Source organism: Olea europaea, unplaced genomic scaffold, assembly GCF_002742605.1.
Source record: "Olea europaea var. sylvestris unplaced genomic scaffold, O_europaea_v1 scaffold2062, whole genome shotgun sequence".
Lineage (NCBI taxonomy): Eukaryota > Viridiplantae > Streptophyta > Magnoliopsida > Lamiales > Oleaceae > Olea > Olea europaea.
In genome coordinates, this window is record NW_019238535.1 from 63,570 (window position 1) to 74,042 (window position 10,473).

The 10,473-nt window shown below is 33.6% G+C and overlaps 2 protein-coding genes across 4 annotated transcripts in view; both read right to left on the minus strand.

The window, feature by feature from the left end:
• Positions 1 to 6,278, minus strand: LOC111379914 (glucomannan 4-beta-mannosyltransferase 2-like). Of its 3 annotated transcripts, XM_023003358.1 has the most exons (10): positions 5,745 to 6,278; positions 5,218 to 5,316; positions 4,418 to 4,523; positions 4,271 to 4,285; positions 3,987 to 4,097; positions 1,391 to 1,527; positions 979 to 1,092; positions 689 to 888; positions 383 to 598; positions 1 to 178 (listed from the first exon to the last, which is right to left on the minus strand). In XM_023003358.1, the coding sequence occupies exons 1-10, from the start codon at positions 6,072 to 6,074 to the stop codon at positions 19 to 21; spliced, it is 1,488 nt and encodes a 495-aa protein (XP_022859126.1). In that variant the 5' UTR covers positions 6,075 to 6,278; the 3' UTR covers positions 1 to 18. The 3 variants fall into 3 exon arrangements, with proteins under 3 accessions (XP_022859126.1, XP_022859124.1, XP_022859125.1); XM_023003356.1 differs by having other exon boundaries at positions 4,271 to 4,523; positions 5,745 to 6,275; XM_023003357.1 differs by lacking the exon at positions 979 to 1,092 and having other exon boundaries at positions 4,271 to 4,523; positions 5,745 to 6,276.
• A 3,220-nt stretch (positions 6,279 to 9,498) lies between these two features.
• The window catches only part of LOC111379923 (uncharacterized protein C227.17c-like), a 3,651-nt gene continuing 2,676 nt past the window's right edge, over positions 9,499 to 10,473 (minus strand). Inside the window, exon 3 of the mRNA XM_023003368.1 lies at positions 9,499 to 9,863. Coding sequence (XP_022859136.1) covers positions 9,750 to 9,863 — 114 coding nt within the window. The 3' untranslated portion in view covers positions 9,499 to 9,749. The remainder of the gene's footprint in view (positions 9,864 to 10,473) is intronic.

Genomic DNA, 10,473 nt, shown 5'->3' on the forward strand with positions numbered 1-10,473 from the left:
TAGTTGATAGATTGAGTGCTACATAGGGATTATTGTTCCAACATAACCAAATCCCACAATTGTGAAGGCGATGGCTTGAAGAAACATGTATATAAAATAGTTGTTCCTTCCATAAAGGAAGTCGTAGAATCCACATACATATAGAAACATGGCCAATTCCAGCTCGTGTAGTAATATTCTGCAAAATGTTTAGGACACATTAGTTTACATCATCATCCAAACATGGAGAATGTCACTAGTCTTGTGACCAAATTGCCACACACACATACATATATAGACAGATATGATCGATAAGTAACACACATAAAAAATTACTCGTAAATTACATTGTCAATATGGTGTTCTAAGCTATAATGCTAAAAGTAAGAGAGTGATAAATTACCCATCTCCAAGTTTAAAACGAACCCTCTTTGCTGGTGATTCTCCTTGTGCTTCTGATTCGGTATTTGATTTGTTCTTGAAAGCATCACCAAGTTTTTTTGTAACAACCCATTCATTAGCTCTCTTGCCCTCTAGTAGACCGATGATTGTCGCCTTGGTTCGATGAAAAGCCATCACATTCTCAAATAGGATCCAATAAAACAATAAATGGAATGACCTGAAAAATCATAAATATTCATTAGGTAACTATACCCCAATTTTTGTAACGCAAATGTGCAGTTGTCGTAAGTACGTACAAATACCCGACCTTGGAGTTCCGAAGGAGCTTAATGTCGTGAGAATGAAAGGAATATAAATTGTTCCCCATTTTGGAACATCAACTTCAGGAACAAAAACTGTTAATGGGAATATAACATTGTAAAAGAAGAAATTGAACATGTGAACCATGATCCTCCTTACAAAGAAGAAGTTGTAGATCACATATACCTTCTTCCACAAAGACACTTTCTGCCAAATCAGAAAACAAGAGATTTTAGGTTCTTCATTCTTGTACAATTAAATCAGCTTCCTAGACAGATTATAAGGTTATAAACAAACCTTATTCCTAACAATATCGATAGCCATTTTTCTGAATAAATTGGCAGGACCACAAGACCATCGGTGCTGCTGCGAACGGTAGGCTTTAAACGTACTAGGAAGCTCACTTTTCACCTAATTAATGTGAAATACCTTAAACTATGGCAGGTGTTTGCCAAAAAAATCTTGATATTATACTTTCCGGTAGCATTGAACTTTGCTTACCAAAAAAGTAGAAATGATTCTTGTACAAGGGAAATTCACAGGGTGTTTAACAAGTGCTGAGATAGTAGCCTAATTGGCTATTTTAGCTACGTTTTTTGGCCCAAAATCCAAAGAAATGTTGCCATGTCACATCCCTGTAAACTTTTCTTGTACATTAAGCATTGCTCCCAAAAAAAGACTTGACACGACATATAATTTGATTTAGTACCTGGAGGTCCCCAAGATATAGAAATTTCCATCCCTTGAGACTAGCTCTAACAGCCAGATCCATGTCCTCAACTGTTGTTCTATCTTTCCACCCTCCTGCCTCATTGATTGCTGCTATTCTCCATACACCACCGGTTCCTGAAATCGTATAACATTCATCTTATTAATAACTACAAATTACAGTGTAAAATTTTAGAATTCCAATAACTTAGAATGATTAATAAAACTAATCTGTATTGTGTTAGAATATGTGATCAACATCAACCAAGCTGCACCAGATCAATCCAAAAGGTTCTCTTCCAACTCAACCAGATTCCAGAGATTCCAATGGATCAGATTAAATCTCCAACCTTCCACACGGATTCTCCCAACTATATCCAGCTCCCAGATTCTTTCTACAGCTGTTAATTAGTTGGTAGTTTAGTTAGTTAGTTTAGTTACTCATTTTCTCTATAAGTACCAAACTTTGTACTCATTTTAATTAATTGGGTTGTAGTTTCTCTCCAATCCCTCCTTCCATGGAGGTTTCTTCTCCTCCTACAATGGAGTGTCTTTTATATGGAACTTAGTCCAGTTCCATCTGTATTCCTTTCCTCCTTTTATGGAGTTCAATTCAATATTGTTTCTTGCTTCAATGATGAAGCCTTTCATATTGTTTTCATTCAAGAATTTAACATGGTATCGAGCAAAGATAAGCTTTTTGCTGCTGTTTTCATTTTCCAGATTTCTACTGGAATCATTCTTGGTTTTCTGAAGATTCTTCAGTTCTTATTCTTGTAAACAACTGGACGTACGGATTGCATTCCAGTTCTTCAAGATTCTACTGATGTGCTTCCATCCATGGCTGCAAATCCGGCCACTCTCAAGTTGTTTCCTAGCAGAAATTAGCCTCTGTTGGTCTAGAGGGATTCAATTCCCTTTTCTTTGTTTTTCAATCTTCAAGATTTCATCATATGATTGGTTATACGTATCAAGCAAGCAAAAGCCAATCCATTTTCTGTAATACTCCCAGTCTATGGATTCTGGTTCCTAGCTGAACTTGGTATGCAATTGGGTATTCACTTCATCGAGTGCTCGTTGAAGCATGTCGCGGGCATCGTCGGAGATAAAACAACCTACTTTACCTAGTTTCATGCCCTGATTTTGGGCTTCTCTTGTTCCCATCGTTGGAGGAATTCCCCTTACTTCTATCACATAACTCAGTTTTAATATGTTTAACTTTTGTGCTGCTTTGTTCGGTTGTCCTGCTACATCAACGAAGACATTTCTTGTGGAGTCTTTACTGCATCCTTTTTCACTCTACTCTTTAGTAAGTGAAGCTGCACACAAGATGTTTGATAGAATGTCCAACAAAGCTCATCTTTATTATTTTTGGGTCTAGAGTGCTGGCAACAACATTATGAATTCAGGATCTTATTCCAATTGATCTATATTAGAATTCTTGTCATCTTTAATCTTCAAGATGGACTATAGTAATTGATCTTCCTAGTCCATCTTGAGGGAGGTGAGTTAGAATATGTGATCAACATCAACCAAGCTACACCAGATCAATCCAGAAGGTTCTCTTCCAACTCAACCAGATTCCAGAGATTCCAATGGGTCAGATTAAATTTCCAGCCTTCCACACGGATTCTCCCAGCTGTCTCCAACTCCCAGATTCTTTCTACAACTGTTAATTAGTTGGTAGTTTAGTTACTCATTTTCTCTATAAGTACCAGACTTTGTACTTATTTTAATTAATTGGATTGTAGTTCTCTCCAATCCCTCCTTCCATGGAGGTTTCTTCTCCTCCTACAATGGAGTGTCTTTTATATGAAACTTAGTCCAGTTCCATTTGTATTCCATTCCTCCTTTTATGGAGTTCAATTCAATATTGTTTCTTGCTTCAATGATAAAGCCTTTCATATTGTTTTCATTCAAGAATTTAACATATTGACAGTGAAGCAAACATAAAAGCGAAAAACTTTTCTACGTAACCAATTCCAAATTTATTGTTGTTGTTTAATCTGATCCACTAGGCACTTTTCTTGTTAGCAGAATTGAAGTTTTAATGTATAATGGAGTTGTACACATTCATATAAACTGTTGAGGTCATCTCGCATCGATTGTAGATCGGATTGGTATTCAGTTTATAAGAGTGAAGGGAAGCCTCATTTCTTCAGCTAACTTTTGAAGTGAGAGAGGACTAATACCATCCAACACTGGTATCAGAGCCTGGTTTATCAACAAATCTTCGGCCCAACAATCGTCTCAGGACCAACAATCACGGAGATACGGGTTTATGTGAGGGAGAGACGGGTTCGGTCTCCCGTAGGCCCTTTGTGTGAGGGGGAGACGGGTTCGATCTCCTGCAGGGTTCGATGTGTGGAAGGAGATGTGTTTGGTTTCCCGCATAGCCCGATGTGTGAGGGGGAGTTTGTTGAGGGTGTCTCACATCGGTCATGAATGGGGTTGATATTTAGTCTATAAGTGTGAGAGAAAACCTCACTTCTTGAATATGACCCAACATAAACTACATTGTAGCTGAAGTATCTTTATTGATAAGTTTATATAATCAATTGGTTAATTACTTTTGCTAATTAATTGCATAAGCTTACCATTAAAGCCAAAGAAGGCATGAGTAGATGATCCCACTTCCTGCTCGACTGTAAAGTGGTAATCCAACGACATTTCTTGCATTCTTGTCGACAAACATTCATCTGAGTTCACTGCAAAACCAACAAAATATTAAAAAATTTCATTAGGATTCCAAAATTTACTTAAAACAGTCATGAAAAGGAAACCCGACTTTGTTTTATTTCCTTTCGTTTTTCATGCATCAATATACTTTCTTTAATGCCTTTTTGCGGGAATTAATTGTTCTTTGGACTGTGAGGCTTACCAAACTTCCAACGAGCTTGTGCAAGGGCAAGTTCCGGGTTATGCATGAGAAAAGGGATGGATCGTCGGAGAAAATCCGGTTCAGGTCGGAAATCAGCATCGAAAATGGCGACGTATTCACACTCTTTAATATAATCATGTTTCATACCTTCTTTAAGATTTCCTGCCTTGTATCCTCTTCTTGTTTCTCTAGTTTGGTACCTAATGTTAACGCCTTTATTTTCCCTCCTAATGCATTCTTTCTCAATCATATCCTGCGATAAAACCAAGAGAAGGAAAAAAAAAAAATTTAAATCGATAACGTAATTTTGTGATTATGTATTAAGGTCGGATATTCTCAAATACTAAAATTAAACACTACGAATGAAAACAGATGCGGTTTTGAAAAATACCCTTATATTTTTTGGTTAGCAAAGCTAAATAAAGTAACACATAAATAGATTTGAACTTGTTCGAGCCAATTCGAGAAATTTGATCAATTAACACTAAAGAGAAACTGAGATTAATACTGCTAGCTCTAATCTTCGAGATATGAACCGCTTGTGTGAACCAAGATAGTGTTAAGGGATAAAATTCCACATCGAATAAAGATGAAAACATAGATCAATTTTTAAGGTTTTGAGCTATTCTTCTTAACAGGGTTGAACAATCCTAAGTCTTAACATGGTATCAGAGCTCATTAAACCTCAACGAGTTATTCGATCCGATTAAGACTCAATAAATGAGCATACGAATTCTAAGATTGGTCACTTTGAACTACTCCTCTTAAGATGGAACCTCAAATCTTAAGGGATAGTGTTTGTTTAAGAGTTTTGCTACTGCATGCATGTGCTATATATTTCTGAAAGAAAAGATAAAAATTTCTTGGTATAAAACTTAACAATTTCGAAGTGGGATTTGAATTTCGTCTTTATGCGAAGAAGTAAGTGGTAAATTTCTAATGTTTACCTTGATGTCAGGATCAGAAGAATCATCAAGTACTTGAATCAGTAAACGATCAGCAGGCCATGAAAGATTACATGCTGCACCAATGGAGATCTTGTAAACCTTTTAAAAAAAACAAAACAAACATCAGCCTTTTTCTCACACCCCACCTTGTTTGGCAACCATACTTTTGAAAAAAAGAGTTTTGAATAGTGATTTTTAAGAGAGTGTGTTGTTAAAAAGTGGGAAAAGTTTTGGGTTTACATGTAGAATATTTTATTACGAGAATATGTGATTGAAAATGAATAGGTAGAAAAAAGAGTTTGACAAGTATGTTAATGCAGGGCTCCAAATTGTATATACTCTGAAATGGAAAAATCATGTTATTTGTACAAATTTGGTTGACAAACTTAGTTTACAAACTACGTGTTAACAACATTTAAATCAACTATTTCAAAAATAGTTTTTTAAATCAATGAAAATCAATTGTCTAAATTTTGTTATTTTGTAAAAAAACTTTGTACAATTAGATTAATTCGAAACAAAAAGACCTCTTTTTCATTGTACATGGGGATCTGGACAAGAACCATAGGAAAAGCTGAATCGCCAATCTCAACATCTTCCTGCAATGGCTCCCATTTGTACCGGTTTTCGGGTTTTTTCATAAACAGTTTGACAAAGAGTACAACGATTAACATGGAAAGCCTCTCCGCGGATACAATCATAGACATAACCAAGCCCATATATACAGCAACTCTCAGCAGTGGCACCACAAATGGCACCTTGATCAGTTCCCACAGCAACCCAATTTGGCCTGTAATATCTGCCGTGGAGAGCGGAAATGATTCTGGAATGAAACTCTTGAGAGAAACCTCGGCCATTTTTTGTTTCTCGATCTCCCTTTTTCTCAATTCAGTTCAATCAAGAAACTGCAGTGGATATTCTCAGTTTTACACTTTATTTCGTTTTAGATATATGTACCCTCTCTCTTTTCTATTACATCAACATAGAAGAGAGACGGAGAAGCACTGCGGCCATTGTGAAAATACAAAAACTTGTGTTGTGAGAGTTGAGCAAGTAGCATGTTTTTATAGCGAAAATATGAATACCGAAAAAAGAAGTACAAAACACTACGCAAAAGAGAACACCTTAAAGAGAATGAATGTAAAAATTAAAAAACACCACATGTACTTCTAGTCGCCTTTTAGTTTTTGTAAAAAATTAAGCACCAAACGCTCATTGATTCATGCACAAATATTAAAAAATATATATTTGATTTAAAAATAAGTGAGATATTTAGTGCTTGTTTGGTAGGGATTTTGATAATTAATTTTTTGACCGTTAGAGAGAAAGTGAGTCTTACCTATGAGAGAAAAATTCAAAAATGACGATTGGAATAGCGAAATAACGGTCAAAAATTTGATTTTAATTGGCTTTTAAGCCCTACCAAACAAGCTCTTAGTAAATTTTGATAAAATTTGATGGAACGTGTGGTTGAAAATTGGTATATCCCATTAAATGAGTGGTTAAAATTAATTGTTGACTTTGATTTAGATTTTAATCATTTTTTTTAACTGAACCAAACTGTGACTTAAGGGATTGGAAAAAAAAAATCTCAAATTTTATTATTAATTTTTTTTTTTATAAAATTTATAACAGCTCCTTGTACAGTGCACACTTGCGATTTTTGATACCTATAAATTCGGACATAATTGAAATTGCTCCCCTCGTCCCTAGACTCTTATAATAATATAAAATTGACTTTAATTTAATCTGAATCGAGAATTGATGGGTTCAGTTCAAGTTGGTTCTCGGTTCTAAATCAATAATCGAAGAACCAAATGAGAATTGAATCTCTCTAAATTTTTAATTTATTTATTTTAAATAAGTCAAATTATTTTATTTTTTTTGTAAATAAATTTGATAACTAGTTGATTTAGCTCAAATCCAAAAATATGATTTTCCTATTTCTAATTTTTAGTCCAAACCGAACTTATTCAATTTGATCTAATTTTTACCCAAATCTATTATTTTGTCATTTCTATCGTTTTAAAAAAATCGAATTAAAACTCGATAGCGTCTCTCTTAATTATGTGAGCTCACTATCTTTCTCTTCCTATGATTTTAACAATCAAATCTATGAAAAACTCAGTAAAGAGAGACGCAAAAAATACATAAGATTGATCTACATTATTTTGTAAGAGCTAAAATTGGACATTTCATTAGTTGAATTAATGTAGTTTTGTAAAGATTAAAAAGATTTATTATAGTACAGAATCCGGGAACTGAATGGAACCAAACCCGAACGATTCTATAATTAAATTTGAACTCGACGGTTTCAATTACTAAATACCTGAAAATTTCGGGTCTAGTTCGATTCTTGTTAGAATTGAACCGATCTAAATCACGCCCAGCCCTAATTAAAAACAATAGTTATATTAGTATCATTTTTTTAAATTTTTTCGCCATCATTTTAATTGCATTTAAGATGCTTAATCTTGTCCCATTTAACACTTAAATCTCTAATTTTTTTCGTTGAATTTTTATCTTAATATTTTCATAATTAGCACAATTCATCCTTGAAGATGTTTTGTACTGAAATATTCAATTTTTGTATTTTAAAAGGTGGGAAAAACATTGTCACACTTTTCTATTTATTATTATTTTTAAAAACATGGGAAAAACATTATCAAAGACGAGAGGAGTCAATTAATGGGAGATTGAGGATAAAATGAGACGAATAAATTGGACACACAAATGTTACAATGAGAAAATTTTGAGAAACGCAAGTGGAATTAAAATATGGTGGAAAATAACCAATGAGTGGAGACTATAGCCCAACGCAATCCCCGTTGCACATTTTCGCCTTGAAATTAATTAATTAATTATTATTATTACTATTACGTGAAAATAAAGAAAGAACACACTTTATTAGTTCACGTCTTGTCTCTGGTGGCATTTTCATGTATTGTCAAATAATTTCTAGTGCGTTCTCTCTTTAATGTTTACGTACTTCATAAATCAGATTGAAAAGTCATATATCAAGTAATCTAGCATAACAAGAAAACCAATTAAACAAAACCCAAATAGAATAATATATTTTTTATATCAAGCACTAACTAGCATATTAAAATGACACTTATTGTACAAAATATTAAAAGAACACATTAAAAAATATATCCAAATAATATAATTTTTCTATTGCTAAAGCAAGCACTGAAGACTATACAGTAAATAACACCAACTATTAAACAAACGTGCCATTATCCTACAATTCCCACTAAATACTAAAGTTAACAAAAACCACCAATCTATAAACAAAGTTTGATTTCAACCCTGATGAATCTAGCACCTCACTAAACCAATTAGCAACCACAACAATCGACGTCAATATCGCAATAAAGATAAAGAGCTCGTTGTATGGAAGGTGACTCGAAATCTGGCAATAAAGTTTTTGTGCCAGACTACCTTTTGAAGTGCCGCACTTCAAGAAAATGTTGTTTGACATGATTTTTGAAAAGTCAAAAGAAACTTTTGAGATTCAAAAATTATTTTTGAACCAATTTGACTAATTGTATAAATAGGGTTTCTTCTGGTTAGAAATGTTTTTAAGGAAAGTCGATCTAATGTGACTCCTTCTAAAAGCATTTTCGAAATAAGAAGTTATTTTAAAAATTAGTTTCCAAACAAAAAAGTAAGATAACTTCTTCCAAAAACTCTTCTATATGAAGTAAAAGCAAAAATAAAAATCGAACCTAAGTCGAAACATCAAAAAAAAAATTAAAAAAATCTTTCTTATCAAAGTTACAAAGTCATTTGCGTCAATCGCATGAAATTTCCACTCTTGGCATCGATTTTGCATCACAAAAATTAAATGTCTAAATATGAAAAAAAAATATCACACATAATAAATTAGAAACAAAATATAGCTATGACGATACTTTACTTACCATTAGATCATCGATCAAGTTTCACAGCCATCATATGTATAAACTCAAGTTGACGATGCAGACAATAAATTTTTATTATGCCCTATTTGGTGGATTTTAATTTAAGTAAAAGTCAACAATTAATCTTAATCACATATTTCACAGGACCTACAATTTTTCAATCACATATTTCATCAACTTTTATTAAAATCTGCTAAAAACTAATTTTAATCCCTACCAAACAAAGGCTATATGTGTGAACTCAAGTTCAATCTAGCAATTAATTACCTTCGCTCTTTCAAAATCCAAGGTATTATTCCATCGCCACATCTTCATTGTGCAAGCTATTAACACAAGTAGATATATAGTAACAAGATACTAAAATCATATAATCTTCACTTAAAAATGAATGGAAGATTATACAAAATATATGTATATGCCAGAGATCTATAGTCTATAACATCCTTCAAAATCGAGAACTATAGTTTCCGACCCTTTATCTTGGTTGCACCATTAATGCTGAGTAGAACTAAATCGAGTAAAAACATTGTTTACTAGGTCAGTTTCTTGCTACAAAAGTAAAACGCAAATGGAATGAGCATGATTATTATCGATGATAAAAAATGATCATTCCTGCCCATCTAGATTTCCAAAGAGCTCTTTCCAATGAGGTGCTGCTTCTTCTGGGGACCGGAAAAACCATATATGAGGCTTGGTTTTTTCCCGAGTCTCAATAATTTCCTGCATTCAGAAGTTCTAATTGTTATTCCAATTCAAAGCAATAAGAATCAAAAGATTCTCCTATACGAGAAGTCTTCAACTTTGGCAGGGAAACCCTTTCTCATCCTAAGCCTGGTGAAAAGTAAAGGTGGCTTCAAAAGCTCATTAAAGATGACAAGGAAATTGTGACGCTGAAGACTGTCGTAATAAATGAAGTGAGAGTTTTGAAATTTAATTGACAAACTTGAAGTGATTTTGTAGCGCTATGTAACCACGATTATATCCAAAGCCATGTTTGCTATGTCACAGGTAGTTAAAAACGGTGAACTGAAGATACTATATATGCCAGTTTCACTGATCATGGATAAAAGCTTTTAGCAGCTAATCATGGGTAGAAAATGAAACGTGGCCTATGGTAAAACATATTCCTCGTTTGATCTTGTAATTTATTGCAACTAAACTAGTACTTGTAACATAAAATTAAAAAGAGCATATTAAAAGGCAATTATACTGAATATATTAAAGTAAAAAAGCAAAGTCCAAACTCTAAATGCTTTTGCAGGTACATAGGGAGAAAAAGCAGCATTTTCCAGAAAATTATCCTACGAGTATGATGATAACTGAATTTGGG

Coding starts and splice junctions, on each gene's coding strand:
- LOC111379914 (XM_023003356.1), bottom strand. CDS start 6,074: ATGGCCGAGGTTTCTCTCAAGAGTTTCATTCCAGAATCATTTCCGCTC. Junction 4,098..4,270: donor ACAAGCTCGTTGGAAGTTTG/GTAAGCCTCACA, acceptor TTGGTTTTGCAG/TGAACTCAGATGAATGTTTG. Junction 1,528..3,986: donor TGCCTTCTTTGGCTTTAATG/GTAAGCTTATGC, acceptor ATACGATTTCAG/GAACCGGTGGTGTATGGAGA.